The 18,442-nt window shown below is 37.0% G+C and overlaps 1 protein-coding gene across 4 annotated transcripts in view; it reads left to right on the top strand.

Moving 5' to 3' along the window:
* Window positions 1–18,442, top strand: part of drc9 (dynein regulatory complex subunit 9) — a 40,334-nt gene that overhangs the window by 2,144 nt on the left and 19,748 nt on the right. For 2 of the 4 annotated variants that reach the window (XM_079620246.1, XM_079620245.1), the window contains exon 1: window positions 7,985–8,199. In XM_079620246.1, coding sequence (XP_079476372.1) covers window positions 8,026–8,199 — 174 coding nt within the window. In that variant the 5' untranslated portion in view covers window positions 7,985–8,025. Of the gene's footprint in view, window positions 1–7,961; window positions 8,200–18,442 lie in introns of those variants that run through there. The other 2 variants (XM_079620247.1, XM_079620248.1) reach the window with 2 other exon arrangements.

Genomic DNA, 18,442 nt, shown 5'->3' with positions numbered 1-18,442 from the left:
TTGCGGAAGCTCAAACGTGCAGCGTAACACACAAGAATTATAAACCTCATTAGTTCTGGTACAAAAAAAGTTAACATGCTTGAGCTTCCCACTGTGCGTTGATGAACATGTGAATAAAAGCTTTTAAATCTGTTCATCCTAAAGCGATTGAGTCTTCAGACTAAACCGCTCAATTCATGGCTTAGTTTTACAATCTCTTTATGAACTTTTTGAAGCATCTGTGGTAGTTGCGTAGCTGTCAACGGAGGGATAGAAAGCTCTCAGATTTCACCAAAAATATCCTCATTTGTATAACGTTTGGAATGACATGAGATTCATTTTTGGATGAACTATCCCTTTAAGTGCAATAATGATAATAGGCCCATCCTTTCATTTAAAAAGTGAAAGTCAAATTAAAAGTTTTACTATAAAGTACATTGTTTTAATAATCTTTTGTCATGCTTCAAAAACATTCACTTATTTTGATGTGTTGGCTAACATAAGCACATAAAGTATCCTATTTGATTAATTTGAACTGTATTGTTTTATTTGACACATTTTAAAGTTAATAGTCTATATTTTAAATGTATAAACTGGGGCATTATCATCACAAATAATTGCAAATATATTTAAAACATCATCACACACAAGTTTCAATAGAAATTACATTATATAGTAGGCCTATATTTTAACATGCTTGTCAGTACATCGGCAGTACACCGTATGTCAAAGAAATAACATTGTCATGAAGATTATAAAGTTACAAATAGACTAAAGATGAACTTAAGTCCTATTTAAGTGGATCAAAAAGTAGCCTATACTCAAGTTTGACTAATTGTATTTAATATTAAACTATACTATAACAAACCATTTATATAACAAATCTTAAAAAGAATGGACTATTAAAGAAAACTGTACTTGAGGCTAATATAATATTAATGAAATAACTCAATGACTATGTTCAGTCAGCCGGGATGGGACGTGTGTGAATGTGGGCCCTGGTGTCCCTTCTTTAAATAGCTTTTTATCGGCTGAGTCTTTCGCTTACGGCCATACCACCCTGAACACGCCCGATCTCGTCCGATCTCGGAAGCTAAGCAGGGTCGGGCCTGGTTAGTACTTGGATGGGAGACCGCCTGGGAATACCAGGTGCTGTAAGCTTTTGCTTTATCTTCACTAATACTACACTTCATGGCCCAGCTCCCACTGTTGTTCCTTTATCCTTTTACATTTCATATTTAAGCTTAATCATATTTTAAGCTTCATTATTATAATTTTTTTCAGTTAGCTTTTTCTCTGGCTTCTGTCTGCTCTTGCTGTGGCAAAGGACAGCTCAGCCACGTCATTCTTTCTTTCTCCTCCAGGGGGCGATCGACAGGCTATTTTCTCTGTCTACATTAAAGGTGCTCTAAGCGATGTCACGCATTTTTTAGGCCAAACATTTTTTTGTCACATACAGCAAATATCTCCTCACTATCCGCTAGCTGTCTGTCTCCTGAACACACTCTAAAAAAACGCGGTCTCTGTAGACACCCCAGGCTCCACAAAAAGCAACAAAAACAGACTGGACTAACCCGCACCACAACATAACAAACAGTGTTCCAGCCAATAACCGACAAGAAGGATTTGGGGGTGGGGTTTGGGTTGTTAGTGCGCGGATGAGGAGGAGGGAGGGTCTAGCTAGCCTCCGTTTTGTTTGGCAATAGTTCGAACAAGAAGTGACGTCACCCAGGATCGCTTAGAGAACCTTTAAGCAACAGAACTCTGAGCGCTTGCTTGTTCTTTTGTAACCCGCTCCTTTCCTCAGCTTCAATTAGCGCCCAACTTAATATTTCAATAATTCCACACACATGCATGTTCATGGTTTTCTGACTTTGGGAACGGTCATAAGAGGACATGCATGTAAACAGATGAACTATTGAATCTTTTTGTATCTTTTATTTTTTTGGTTTAATTGTTTAATTTTATTTGGTTTTATTTGAATATAGGCGAGTAGGCCTATAGCCTATAGGGACTATTGATAATATTATTGTAATATTGTTTTAACTCTAATTATAAAAATGAAGATATAAATATCTTGTTTATTACACCATTAATGCCTAATCCTGGATTAATGCCTAATCCTGGTTTAAACGCTGTCTGTGAAACCAGGATTAGGACGGTTAATTATAATGATATAATATAAACAATTCATTCAATGCATTTTTGGGCAAATTCAACAGAGTAATTCAGAGATCACCTCCATACCCCAATGTTACTTTCTGTTACCAGAGACAAGCCAGCACTATAGGGACAGATTACCCCGTAGCCAGCTGATCAAACATGACTGGCCAAACTCTTCCTGTTCACACACACACACACACACATAGATGAAGCTGCATGTCATCTCACTGATACTAAAAGCAAATTGAAGTATCATTACAAGAGTTGCAGCTGTTCTGTTTTTTTTTTTTTAGCTGCTTTAAACGTACAAATACTGTGTCAGCAACAGGTTTAAACCAATTGGTGTCTTTGGTGAAAGCAGCATGAAAACACTATCCAGTGTGATTCATAAGTTTAGGTCATTAACAATCATTCAAACAGCTTCTCTGCAGTGAAAGCCTAAGCTTAAGTAATTCAGCTTGCCTTGAACCACTTAACATAGGTTACAGTGTATTTTGTTTTAAAGATTATTAATTTTAAAATCTCAGATAGACTGACAATTTAACTGTAGGCTAACACTGTATAATATTCATTATGCACAATACACAATGAATTGACTGCTTCCCTTTAAGTCACAGCTCAGGATAGTATAATTATTTATTGTATAGTCTATAATATCTATAATGCGCTTTTCTAAAACTCAAAGCGCTAAATTTATTAAATGGGTTTCGAGTATGGCCGTGTGTGTATTAGTGAGGATAAAGCAAAAGCTTACAGCACCTGGTAGGCCGGGAGCCAGGTCCACTCCTCAGGATGTTTTTTGCTACCTTTTTTTCACTATTATTTCCTATTATCTTATACCTTGGGCCATCACAAGTTGATAATGACCACCCCCAACTCGGCCCCGTTTGGTCTCAGGGGCCCAAAAACTCCCTTTTTGGGAAAAGCTTTTGACGGAATTATGTAATTGTGAATATTAAGGTACTGCAGCTACATAAATGGTCATTTAACCCTAAAATTTTGCATGGTGTATCCTGACACATAGGGGAAACTAGCAGAAAAAGATTGTGGGGATTTCTGCCTTTTTGCTGTCAAATATCACCATCAACATACCCCAAAAGACCAAAAAATGTCTGTCCGCCTGACAAATTGTCATCAAAAGTGATCATTTTCAAGCATTTTATTATACATATCACTGCCTCAAATGTACATGAAAAACTTCCCAAGTTTATAAGCTTCAATTTAAGACCAAGATGACCTTTCTGCCTAGTGGATTACAGCTGGTATAACCAAAGTTCTCCCCTGTACCCCAAATCGGAGGAACAGAACTTTCAAGCATTACCATTCCAGATATGGGATTAACCCCTTATATTGGCATCAGCCATTACATGTTTAAAAGAGTAATATTCTATACTAAACCTAAACTAATCTTGACAAACTATATATCATTTGAAAACTTACAATCTCTAGTTTACATATTTGGTGACTGATTTTCAAAATAAATTACAGTGGAGCCGTAATTTATTAATTTGCAACAATAATATTTTCATACTCCTAAGGCGTGTTCAGACCTTTATTTTGAAATAGTGATGAACATAAAAAATCATAAAAGAATGGTAGAAACCTCAGTTTGTTTTCATGCCAAGAGTTCAAAAGATAGCATCCAATTAATTATTTTAGAAAAAAAGGTCTGAAAATGTTTTAAATATAAAGAAAAAAATAATAGATTCGCCATTTGTGATGTGGCAGCGAGCTATAATGCACATACGTGTTCTTTTTGTGTTTCTTAGAGGTTGAATTAATTTCAAAATCTGCCAAACTTCCAATACTACTTCTGAATGGGATGTCTACTTCATAAATTGTATGAAAATTGTAAAAATAATGGTTCAGATCACTCAAACAACAAATGGACCCAGGCGGTCTCCCATCCAAGTACTAACCAGGCCCGACCCTGCTTAGCTTCCGAGATCGGACGAGATCGGGCGTGTTCAGGGTGGTATGGCCGTAAGCGAAAGACTCAGCTGATAAAAAGCTATTTAAAGAAGGGACACCAGGGCTCTGCCCGCATTCATACACGTCCCGTCCCGGCATACTGAACAAAAGTGTATGAAAAAGTCATTGAGTTATTCAATAATATTAGCCTCAAGTACAGTAGGACACTGTAAAAAAAAAATTAACCTCTCCAAGTCAAAATATTCTAGTGACTGCATGGTCACATCTAAATTTTTAAATGGGCCCAAGTGTTCTGTAAAATAAATTGAATTAATTGTTGCAATAGTCTGTTAACATTGGCTCAATGAGAAATATGTCAGACTAATTGAAAAATGTAGATGTTATCAGTCACTAGAAAATTTTGACTTGGGGATGTAATTTTTTTTTTACAGTGTATTTAAATATAGTCCATTCTTTTTAATATTTGAAGTACTACAAGGCCAACTTGTATTAAGCAAAACTCAGGGTTTCAAAATGGGTGTTTTTTTTTTGTTTCACATATAGCCTAGTTAATTATTTATTGTGTATTTTAATATTTTTTATTATTATTAACAACATTGACACACATTTCTGTCACAGTGCTTGTAAGGCAGCCTTGCTATTCCCACATTTGTTATATGACCAAACTCTGCAATGAACAAAACTAATTCACAGGATTCTAGTTCACTATTTAGCCTCATGCTGTTAACCTGGTTGCCTAGCTAACGAGCGTCTGTTTACCCTGAATGTGGAGGAAATGGATATCTGCGTTTGACAGGTGTGGCTGTAAACCTTCACCATGGTTTGTTAGTTGTTCTGGCAGCTTTGCAAATTGTAAAGACATGTGTGAGAGGCATTTGCAATTGAAGAGGCACAATAACACAAGCAAGAGTGCTGTTCAATATCAGCACAGCTGTGATTCAACCTGGCCTGTGGGTTCTGGGGCCTGTTTCAATAAGGAGGTTCAACCAACTCTGAGTTAAAACTTGAACTCTGAGTTGACTTACCCTGAGATGGGAAACTCTGAGTTTTCGGTTACAGATCAGCTGAAATTATTTAGTTCAATCAACTCTAAGTTGACTGACTCTGAGTTGAGCGCGTGCACCACAACTATAAAAAGCCATTATCAATGGAGCACAGATATCATGAGTCCCCATGGCAACAGGCAGCGCCAGACTAAAAGAGGAATTACTGTTATACAGTGTTGAGTGTAATTAATTACCAAGTAATCTAAATATTGTAATTTAATTAAAGGGATTACTCTTAATTCTTCTGTAATTTAAAATAAAATCTTATTTAATTACATTAAATAGGCTACTGCATATAGAACAATTCTGTATAAAACAATATTTAACATACATTTTTAAAAGGTATATTTTTAATGTAACCTTCTCCCTCTACACATTTTAAGTGAAGTTTCTTGTCTTCTCCTTGTATTGTTCAAGTGGTTGAGGTTGATATGGGATTTAGTCATTAGTAATAAGTAAACCAATACTTTCTAAAGATAGTAATTATTACATTAATCTAATTACACTGTTGAAGATGTCATTTGTAGTTAGTAATTAATAACTATTTTAGAGTATAACTTACCCAACTGTTATAATATCAGAGGTGAAACTGGAAGAAGAGTTATTCAAAAATGTAGGCTAGGTCATTAAAAGAATGTGGCAGCAGCTGAAATTGAAATATAAAAACATGATTCAATCAGGTAAGGCTTGAGCATATCATGGGTGTAGGCTACCTGACTTTACAAACATTTGACATATTAAATAACTAAATAGCATCCAGTGTCAAGCAGTGCAGCAGCATTTTTGGGAATTCCTGGAGGGACTTCATCAGAGCCAGTCACTCCCGAAGATCCAAGGGCCTTCATAATATGTAAGAGGTCTCTATATGTGTTATTTTTTATATAGGATATTTTTGATATGGCCATTTATTTTACTTTGGGTTGGGTTTTTCATTGGTCCCAGGCAGTTGTAAGTAGCCAACTCAATACACCAGAAATTATGACAAATAGTAGGCCTATTATGTACTCAACCAAATGCTCATCTTCACAGGATGATGGGTATGAAGAAACAGTTTCTGCTGCCACAGAGAGGCCTACAGAGGCAATGTTAATATTTTCTACACATCAGACAATCTACACCTTCACATTTTTATGTGGAGTATAGATTCTAAGTTTATATCTAAGTATAAACAGACATTCTTATCTCTCCCCCCGTGTGGAAGAACAGCAGGAGGAAGGTCCATCAACTTCTGGTGCACAGATGAACACAATTCAGTGATTTTCAGTAAATGCCAGTTTAATTCTGTAGAATTTGTTTAGGACTACATGATGTTAATCTAATCTACTGTATTTTCAGTTGCCAGTTAAGGAGTTATAGATTTCATCTTATAAAAAAAAAAAAAAAAACAGCGGTAAAAACAGCAATGAATAAATGTACAGAAAGAAGGAATGAAGTGTTTAAACCGCTTCCTCTTTAAAAAAGGGGAGGAGACCGCAAGAAACTCTGGGTTTACCGAAGAAAACCTGCTCCAGACCAGGTTAGGTTCACAGAGTAAGTTACCATGGTAACTGACTCTGAGTATAAGTTACCCCTCTTTCAGAAACGGGCTTGACTTACTCTGCTTTCTCGGGTTTGACATACCTCCCATTCTGAAACGGAAAACCCAGAGTTTCCCTCATTTCGGGGTTAACATACTCAGAGTTTTTACTTAACCTCTTTTCTGAAACAGGCCCCTGGTCTGTGGAGAGCATGGTGATTACACGTCCTTCAATCAAATTAGAGGACATTTTTAAGAATGGGGAGAAAGTACTGTATATACCATAACTAGAGCTCCTCTTGCTTTACAGTACACTTGTTTTCATCAATTAAATTGGTGTGCAGACAGTGTAATCCAGCCACACGTGCTGCTCGTCTTCTGAGGAACTCTGGGTTCTTTTAGTACAGCCTGACATGGGCGGCCCTTTATTGCGCGATCTGCTGCCCCCTGCTGTTCGAAAAAGCAACAGTCATTAAACCCACTGACTGTTCTGATATTTCCCATAGACCTTATTCAGAGCAGCGCCATGACAACGCGAGATACTGAGGGATAGCCTAGCCCTAGACTGTGTTTTCAATGGCATCCTCAGTAAAAAAAAGTTGCGTAAAGCCATCCCTTACCATTTCCCACAGCTCATTGTTGGGAGTTTTTTGTGTATTGAGATTTCATGTCAGTAGCACAACAACAACAACAACAACAACAATAATAATAAAAACACACATTAGATAGAAAAACACACTAAGGAGGTGTAGCTTAATAAAAATGGCGCTGTTGTTCAAAAGGTATTTATTTTGTAGGCCATTTTTGTTTTTGTTTTAAATGGAGGATGCAGAAATTATGGAAATGAGAACGATAAAATAAAATAAATGAAAAATAAAATAAAGGAATAAAATAGGCCTACTAAAAGTTTTAAAAGCTGTAAATTGTTATTTACATGAAATCATACAATAAGAAGATAACAAAAATAATAGCACATTAAAACGAAGAAATAGTAGGCCTATATATTCGTAATAAGGCTACAAACAATTAACATACATTACATATGACAAAATTTTAATAATGTAAAATGTGTTTTGTACAAATTACATAATGTACTTTTTTTTACATAATGTAAATTGAATTAATAAAAAGACTAATCGATGACGTCACTTAATGACGTAACATATGAGAGAAACATTATTATGCGAGTACAGGTTTAACGCTGCGAATAGACAATAGGTAGGCTATATTATATAGTATTATAAATTATGTGCATTAACGTTAAAATTAATTAACTCTGGTGTACAATAAATAAATAAAAATAGCCAGCAAAATGAACTGTGTACAAGACGTGCTGTCATGACAACGGATGCCATTTGCTACGGCAGCACCAGTAAGAGTCTTTTCTTCATGGTCGAGTTGTCCAAAGTGACTTGTTATTGTCTTAATTTTCCCATATGTTTCGTCAGAATAAGCAGTATGATGTCTGTGGATCTGCTCGTAGCGTGTGCTGTGCTGCAGGACCACGCTGATCAGCTGTCAGTGTTAGGAAACATTATAACGTTACGACCGGGAGCGGAGACTGTGAGTAACGTTAACATCCTCACAGTTAACTTAAGTTATATGAATCTCTGAATTGTTTTCAGTTTTCAGAAACTCAATTTGTAATGTCACTGCGTAATTTGTTTCGTCATCAGCTATTGTTAAATTGATTTGTTGTTATGTTTAGGCTAACGTTACCTGCATAAAAAAAAATTGCAAAACAGCTTGTCGCTGGGCAGTTCCCTTAAAGGGACATTTGTATCTTATTTACTAAAAAAAAAGTCAGCCTAGTTGTAACTTACTAAAACGCACCTTTTAGGCGTTTATAAGGAACAAAGTTGCTGCCCCAGTAGTTGAAGCTGTTGTAAGTTATTAGGATCCTACAGTCAGCCTACTATTTTTCGACATTTTATTTCTTACAGTGTTTATTCTTATCTTGCTGCATTATGTTCAGTTTATTTACCTATAATTTGGGTGGATTGCTCCAATTAGGATTAAATTTAGCAGTTTATATCTAATCAAGGATTTATTGACCAATGTGCTATTTTAATTTGTGTTGTGTTAAAACAGATTATTAACAAATCACAGGACTAAAATCCTAACCTGTCAGCTACTCCATTTCCTTATTTATTTTTTTAATTCTCTCTCTGAAATAGGAAATAAGCTTGTAAAAATGTCAACTGTCTTAAACTGCTACCTACATAGTGAGAAGGCTTTTTATTGTCAAACCTGGGCTTTAGGGCCGCACAATCCAGGGTTGTATAGAGAAGACAAATTAAAACTTTTCAAAGTTATTCTTGAAAATGTATATTATACACAGGCCTCAACAAGGCTCTTGGACTATGAGGGATCCTTGGCACTCCTCTTACTGTAAGACCCTGTCAATATAAAGACCCACATTGCTCTTATAAATATTCTTATAACCCATCCTGTTTAAAATTAATAATACAGTCATGGTCAGAATTAATGGCACCCCTGGTCAATGTTATCAAAACTGGCTCTAAAAAATAAATCTGCATTGTTTATCCTTTTGATCTTTCATTAAAAAAATTGCCAAAATTCGAATCTTTCATTGAAGTAAAATAATTGAAAGTGGGGGGGGAAATCACATTATGAAATAAATATTCTTCTCCAAAACACGTTGGCCACAATTATTGGTACCCTTTTATTAAATACTTTTTGCAATCTCCTTTTGACAAGATAGGCTAACAGCTCTGAGTCTTCTCATATAATGCCTGATGAGTTTGGAGAACAACTGACCAGAGATCAGAGACTATTCCTCCATACAGAATCTCTCCAGATCCTTCAGATTCACAGATCCATGTTGGTGCTTCTTCTCTTCAGTTCAGTCCACTCATCAGGTCAGGGAACTGTCCGGTCAATGCAGAAGCTTCATTTTGTGCTCCGTAACAAATTTTTGTGTTCATTTTTATGTTTGTTTTGGATCGTTGTCCTGATGGAAGATCCAACCACGGCCCATTATAAGATTTCTAGCAGAAGGCGTCAGGTTTAGATTTTTTATCTGTTGATATTTGATAGAATCCACGATGCCATGTATCTGAACAAGAAGTCCAGGACCTCCAGCAGAAAAATATGCCCACAACATTAAAGATCCAACGGTATATGAAATTGTACACATGGGGCACTTTTTATCCTTGTGTGCACCAAACCCATCTACCGTGTTTGCTGCCAAAAAGCTATTTTTTTAGTTTCATCTGACCCCAGGCCAGAACCCTGTGCCGTTTGAAGATCCAGTCGTGTCTGACAACTGAATTTGCTGGAGTTTGTTTTTGGATGAGCGAGGAGGATTTTTCTTGAAACCCTCCACAGATTCGTAACATCTTTAGTTGATTGGAACTTCTTAATTATTGCCCTGATGGTCAAAATGGGGATTTTCAATTCTTTAGCTATTTTCTTACAGCCACTTTCTATTTTGTGATGCTCAACAATCTTTTGGTGCACATCAGAACTATATTCTTTGGTTTTACTCATTGCGATGGATGATAAAGGGAATTTGGCCTTTGTGTTTCCTCATATTTAAACTCCTATGAAACAAGAAGTCATGGCTGGACAATTTCATCTTCACCCTGGTGTGCTAAAAAAGGTCAATATTAATGGGAATATACTTCAGAGATATTTTACTCGTAAAAAATTCTAGGGGTACCAATTGTGGCCAACGTGTTTTGGAGAAAAACATTTATTTCATAATGTGATTTCCCCCCACTTGTAATTATTTTACTTCAACGAAAGGTTAGATTTTTGGCAATTTTTTGTTGGCAAAAAAATGTCAGCAAATTAACAAAAAATGTCCTCAAAATGTATGGTATGGGGCAAAAATACCCCGAAAATTAGTTGCTGTTTATAAATATTCATAAGACTATAGTTAAGTAATAGGCTATCACACAAATAGGACTGTTTTCCCCCCAAATATCTGCACATTCCAATTGTGTTACTGTTTTTCATATTTCAATAAATAGCCAATGGGTAGTATTAGGTAACCTAAAAATGAAAACACAATAGTCCTGATCAAAACCACATCAGAGCCATTTCTGAGCAACATTTTTCTTTGCTGAATGAATCAAAGTTTTGGGGTGTGTTTCACTTGACACACACCTGCAAACTTTCTTAAGCCCTTCCCCTCGACAGAATCCCCGTCACCATTTTGATAAGTGGACTAGGGAAGTTCATATGGTTAGACCCTCGACCCCTCTTTTTTGACCAAGGGTTTGAGTCTACTCATACTTCAGGGAGCTCAATATACCATAGTGCAACACAATTGTGATGTCAAAGCAATTTGCACTTAAATGACCCTTGCCCCACACATGTTTGGTGGTGTGGTTGCTAGCCAACATGCACAAAGATGACCTCTTGGTTCCCTGAGAGGAGCAAACAAGACATCGTGTGAGTTGCTGACGCTATGGGGAAACACCTTTTTTCAGAGAATACTAAAGACCTATGAAATCGTGCAGGCAAGAATTCGCTTATAAGGCCGTGCTGAACGGGCCCATCTGGGAATCAACTGTTGACTGCTAACTGTTATCCTGCAGGCCTTAGATGGCAATATAGGCAGCAACTTCCAAGGAAGATGGTGCAAGATTAGCAACAAGCAACTCTTGTCTAATTTAGAATGCATGTCTGACTGGACTGGCTCTGGACAGTGGAGAGAACATCATTAAGCGAGGTCACATTATGAGCTTTGGGGACTCCACTGCATGAGCTCTTTTGAGAGAGAAAGAGAAAAGAAAGGGAGAAATCCATCTGCGCCAGCGCGATTTGCTAAAAAAATTTCACATAGCAGCAAAATAGACTTAAAATACTCCGTCATTTATGGTCATACAGACTTAAGAAATATGAAAAAAGAATCTGTGAGATGTCTACTTTTGTATGTGTTCACTTACAATCAAAACAAAACGTTGTGCTTTTGTAAAATAAAGAAAATAAACAGGGTGTGCTTTCTGCCTCTCCGTCTCGTGAACTGTTTTTTTCTTGAGCACGTCTCTAAACATAAACAAAACTCAGCGAATACTTGTCACACATTTATGAGCTATATCTTTATAAACATTTAAGTGTGTACTTTTAAATTATCTGATTCAAAATGAATCAAATATTCTCTGTATAAGTAATTTGTATAAAACCAACAAGATGTCCAGTTTCTCCAACGCTTACTCATTAGTTTTAATGTGACCACACCCACATGCAAATCGTCCACGCGTCACGCTCATTACCTCAAAAACAAAGCACCAAACTTGTGCCTCATCAGTCCTCTGCAAATTAAAACTTCATCAGTCCTCTGCTTTTCGTCGAGTTTGGAAGACACGCTGTGAGCTTACATTGGATTTACATCAGAAGAAGAAGAACGCGATTTGAAGACAAGAACGATTTTAAGGTAAGAAATAATTCTGAATTATATTAGTTAGTGTTATTGTTGCATAAACTTCACATTGCAGTTGAACTGTTGCTAGACTAAAACACAGCATGATATAAAAGTAAGCTAGTATGAGTGTTTACTCTAATATGGTGAATATTATAATGTTTAGACCACTGGTTACTGTTAAATACGGTGTTTGTGGATATCTGCTCAAACGTAGATGTATAATATGGTAACAATAATGTTTCATAGTTTGGAACGGCTCGATCGCTTCAGTAAATATTCTCTGCTCGCGCTGTGAGTTTGAGTCTGTCGCACTGTGCGTTTGAAAAGCAAAACGCACCAAATATTAGGCTTTGTTTTTACTCCAATCTCATTTCATAACGTCATATCGATTATAAACATTTGAAGTAACATATATGATAATCAATATATTTTTCTCTTGTGTAGTGTTCCTTTTTAAGGATCGATAGGCCGCCTGCTATAGGCTATTGTTATTATTATTTTATGCAGCCCTACAAAGCACAACAAACCTTGTGTTCATTATATACTGTAGGCCTATATGTGTGTGTGTATTTTGTCAATTTTAAAAAGCAATTTTAACCAGAAAAAATCTAAAATGTATTCCCAAAACCGTGCAGCCCTATAATTTCTCTTGATATCAGCATGTTCACAGCTGTTTTTTGTTTTGTTTTTGTTTTTACAGGGACCAGATGCCCCACTGATGAGTCCTGCTGACTTAGGCTATGTTTTCACGGAAACGATCTGAAGAGAAAATGCTAAAGTGGCGTTGCTTTATCACTTTTTATAAAGGGGGGGGGGGGGATCTGCGTGCCTATGGTGACGCAAAAGTGGGTGAAATTCGATGTAGTATGCACTCCAGATGGCTAGGTGGCAATGTGAAGCACTGCCACACAACAACACCAAGTCCGCGCACCTGCGCACAACCTTCCTTCTACTTCTCTCCCTAGTAGACTTTTACGTTTTTACCCTTTAGACGGGAACGCGACGGTGGAGCGTTTTTAAGGCCCTGTTTACACGTGAAAACGTAAAAATATTTTATCGGATGTGCCTTTCGTTTACACGGCGACAGCGTTTTTGGGGCTTAAAAACGCAAAAAAGTGAAACCACCCTCCAGAGTGGAAATCTTAAAAACGCTCCACCATCGCGTTCCCGTCTAAAGGGTAAAAACGCTAAAGTCTGCTAGACAGTGAAGGCGTCACGTACCAGCGAAGAACACAGAGGGTTAAAGCAGCAGCTTTACCGTATTAAACATGAAAAACTGTGTCAGCGGCTCTTTCACTTTCAGTGCTTCACATTGCCACCTAGACGCCTGGAGTGCATACTACATCGAATTTCACACACTTTTGCGTCACCATATGCACGCAGATTTCCCCCCCGTAACGCTCGTCTAAACGCAGAATAAAAAGTGATAACGCAACGCCACTTTTGCGTTTTCTCTTCAGATCGCTTCCATATATACATAGCCTAAGATTTCCACTCTGGAGGGTGGTTTCACTTTTTTTGCGTTTTTAAGCCCCAAAAACGCTGTCACCGTGTAAACGAACGGCACATCTGATAAAATATTTTTACGTTTTCACCCGCGAGCGTTCTCGTGTAAACGGGGCCTTAAACATTCTCTGCACATGAACATGAACATGGTAAAATGAAAAATCAAACACCTTGGAAATGACAGGTAGGCCTATGTGCTATGTTTCGGGAATGGCACAAGGTATGTGACTGGTTAAGTCTCTTGTCTTAACTTCAGTGTGTTAAATAATGTGCTTTTTTGTAATTTGTTGTGTATCTTTGGATTATGTTGTGTTGTAAATAAATCCAAACAATCAAAAAGCCATTCTTTTTTAAATCTCCTCATTCTTTGTGCAAGGTTCCTCAGAATGATAGGGCCTGCTAGCACCTAAAAGGGCCATTATGGGAGGGTCTTTGTCTTCCTCAGTTGTGAAACACATCAATATTCATGATGGTTTACGCATACTCGCATAAAGCTTTCTTACACAAAACATGTCTTACAAAACATGTCTTACAAAAATCTGAATGAGTTGTCAGAATGATTTTCACATAGTTTTGGAGCAAATATTCTAGGCTACGTGATACAATTTTCAAAAGTCTTGTGAATAAATAATCAGTTTGGGTTTCATGACCTTATTTCAGTGACATATTTTTTTTTTGCACAAACCATGCATAAATGTCATTTTCTCAACACTACAAACTTTTACATACATGCTGCTGACATATTATTGTAGCAGAGTTTGTGCTGAATACAGTGTAATAAGACTTTAGCCATGAAAATGTCACAAGTAACAGAAATAAGCACAAAGGTTAGAGCATGTAAGAACACCTCCAGGACCCAGAAAACACCTCAGACCCCAGAGGGTTAAATGTTAAATAACAATAGATAGTCTTCATTGTAAAAAAATACAGATTAATGCTCACAATTGAAGTCAAGAGCAGCGACCACATTTTCTCTTTGTCTTTTGTTCTTTGATTAACATGACAGATATCAGCAGGTTTATTAGGCTGCTGTCACTTTAAAAGCTTCTGCATGGATCCAATATACTGTTATACCACATGCGTTTTCTCTCAACTAGTTTACAAAACTGACTATATTTACCTGAATACTAGCCAAGACGGACATGTTCACATCATTTTGTATGTTTTTTGACTGTTTAAAAACAATAAGTTCATAAAAGAAGTCAATCTAGTACTCGAGAGCTGTTTGAGAGGCAGCTATTTGTGAGCGCCACTTACACTGTTGATTGAGCTTTCGCAGTGGTCGGCCCTAAGTTGTGGAACAACCTACCACCTACATGTTAAATCTGCTTCCATATTAGCTGAATTCAAATCCTTGCTAAAAACCAAAAAAAAATATTGTGCGTTTAATGTACCGTAACTTTTATGTTTCTTGCCCCGTTTTGTTTTGTTTTTCTTACTTTACTGTACAGCACTTTGGCCAACCAAGTTTGATTTTAAATGTGGTTTATAAATAAAACTGATTTTATTTTATTTTATTTTATTTAGATTAGTGGTGCGCGCAATTTTGATGTGAACCTGCAGAAATTAGTAAAATTATCCCTGCAACCCCGCGGCAAAAATCAGGCCAACACCAAACCTATTCAATCGGAGCGAATGAGACGAGTGAGTAAAAGGAGGCGGGTGAAAGAAGAGAAAGCGAGAACGCGCAACTGGTATTGGTGTATCGATACTGCAGTAAAGGAGCATTGGAACAATTGGAACAATACATATAGAAATATTTATATTTTTGACAACACTAATTGGTATTGAAAAATCTATATTTTTGACAACACTACATTGCACATATTATTTAAGATGCCATTTTAAAAGACTACAATTGACAAATGTATATAGTATACATTTCAAGCTGCGTTACACGCCACTGCTGAATTCCACCCGCATTTAGCAGGGTTGGCGGGTGTTTATGTCAAGCCCTGATTTAATGTAATCATGGTTTGAAATTAATACCCACCTACCCACAAAATGTGGCTGAAAATCAACTGGAGGCAGGTAACACATCAACTCACAAGCCAATTTGGCGAGTTCATGAATTATGTCCTCCAATCAAAAGCCTCCAGCATTTGGAATACAAAGTGTAGAGAGGGTCGCACCCTGAACGAGAAGCACCACATCTTTAACATTCAAATACACTGATTTTGCACACTGGAGGTACCACTCAGCATCTGTCGAAGGCATCCAAATACACTTTGGTGGCCAATCCTGCCACTGCACTCAAAAAGTTTGGAACAAATATTTGTACGTTCTGACTTTACCCCATGCTGGAAGATTGTGTATTTAGCATTTTTCAGAAATAGGTTTTGTGTTTGCACTGTATTCATTTAAAAAATTCTACATTTGAAATTCTTGACACTACTTTGTTCATTGTTGAAGTCAACTTTTTTTGTAGTGGTGTATTCAAAAGGTCAATGTTCAATTTTTTTTATTAATATGATTTATATCCATATTATTCATTTATGATTGGTTCCTAATTAATTTTATCTTTAAATTTATGTATCCCTACTTAATATATTAACCTTCATCATATATGAATTAATGAAGCATTTATATAGCGCTTGTACACCCAAAGCGCTTTACAATCATATCAGGGGTTCTCAACCACCACCAGTGTGCAGCATCCACTTGGATGATGCAACGGCAGCCACAGTACAACGGCGCCAGTGCGCTCACCACACACCAGATACAGGTGGAGAGAGGAGAGAGAGTGATAGAGCCAATTCAATGGATGGGGATTATTAGGAGGCCATGATTGGTAAGGGCCAATGGGTGGAATGTGCACATAAACCCTGCCCTCGAGAATGCGATTTATAGATTATCATGACGAATATGCTAATCAATGACTAGAAAATAACTAGGCCTACACTTAAGCTACCTAATATAAGCTTTCATGAAGCTAAATTCATCAACTAACCATACAGAAATGTCCTGTTACATTCGACGTTGTCACTTCTCGAGTCTCTCCATCATTGTCTGACTCCAGTTTGAACATAAAAGGCTGAACGTTTTTTTGGCATTGGTCCACCCTATTTCACCAAGGTCCACTCACTTTAAAATGTATGGCCTCACCACTGGTTTAACCCCTTATATTGTCATAGGGCCCACAGCCATTACATATTTTAAACAGTATCCTACTAAATCTAAACTAATCTTGACAAACTATTGTAGGGTATATGCCTCGGACTCTGGGTCCGTATGAATTAGCTCAAATGATCTATAGGGAATTTTAATAACTAATCATGAATATGATTTATATTTTGCATATTACAGTTACATTAAATTATCGAAATTGAAAATGTATAGATTATATGAATATATGAATAATCGATCACAACGTCTTATAATTCCTCATTCATATATCAATAATCTTATTTAATTTCGATTATGAGACAACCTTTAAGGGAAATTCATGTAATGATCAAAGAGGTGTTTGTCCCGCGAACCATCAAAGATCAATCCATCAATCTCTCAATAAAGCTATCCCTTATAAACTCCAAGAAATATTAACTTTCTGGTCGTGAACATTATTTTTCGATAAAATTAAAAAATTAAAGCTACTTAACGTAGTAAATAATGAGCGCGGTAGCTCTTGGATCTACCTCATTGACGTTTGTATTTTTACAAGCTTTTTCCAGTCAGAAACAGTCATATAATATATGGTTTTAATAAATGCACAACTACAGAATATAGAATATAGTACTACTCAATATACACCGATTATATCTATGTACATAACTTACAGTTAAACAAACAAGACAAAACGGGTAACAGATGATGAGAGAGGGAGAGTTGGAGAGAGAGAGAGAGAGAGAGTGCTCTGATTTAGGCTGGTGCTATTTAGAGCAGAAACGCACACCTCGCACGCGCGGGGAGCGCTTTGCGGAGGTTTTGGTCGTGCGAAAGAGAGAATAAGAGAGAGCGAATGAGATCGAGGGCAGGGGCGCACGCTCGATTTGAATGCGGAACAGAGAGAGAAATAAATCACGAATGATCATAGAATAGCAAAATCACAGACCTTTGAGAGAGCCAACAAAATGCATCGAACCTTAAAACGTTAAAAACTCGTTAGAGTTATGATACTTGCACAGTTCTTTGTGTGAGTCTGAGAGGAGCGCGCGTTCTCGTGCTGAGGCGCGTTCTCTCGTGGAGCCTCGGACAGGGCGCGTGCTCTCGTGTCTCCGGGGCGCGCTGGGCGCGGGAGTTTTGAAGGCTTCTTGAAAGTGAAGTGGCTGAAGGGATAATTCACGCTAAATTCGTTCACTCTTAGGTGAAGGCGAACCAAGGAGAATTTGAAAATGAAACAAAAGAAACTAAATAAAAAAAAAATAAAAAAAAAAAAAATAATAAAAACTGAAAATAAAAAGGAGGGAACTCCTGAAGGAGTTCAGGTCCGGAGATTTCACATGCTGAAGTCGGAGAACAGAAGAATGCCGAGAACACAGATTTGGAGGAGCGTTTGGCTTTTAAAGAATGTATGGCTCCACCTTCGTTTGGCGCGAGTAGCCAATAGCCTTCAGTGTTTCGAAAGCGGGAAACTCTCTTTGTCTTGTCGAGAAGAGACCCCCTGCTGTATAATTTATGATAGGGATTTTAGTAATTCCTATGACTGGAAAGAATTCATATCGAAATAATCATACCATTGCAGTCTATTATCGAGATTCAACTCCGTTAGATTTAGAGAATTACAGAGACATCAAACACTTCCGATTTAGATTATAGGGATGCAGAGTTACATAAGATATACATTAGTAGCCTTTAGAGTTTGATTAATACACATTAAGACATATATATATGCTTTCCTATGGTTTATACACACATCTTAACACAAAAGGGAATATATTTATTACATTTAAGAGTGACTATTTAGCA

Source organism: Phoxinus phoxinus, assembly GCF_949152265.1.
Source record: "Phoxinus phoxinus genome assembly, chromosome: 8".
Classification (NCBI taxonomy): Eukaryota; Metazoa; Chordata; class Actinopteri; order Cypriniformes; family Leuciscidae; genus Phoxinus; species Phoxinus phoxinus.
This window is presented reverse-complemented; position numbering and strand designations above follow the sequence as displayed.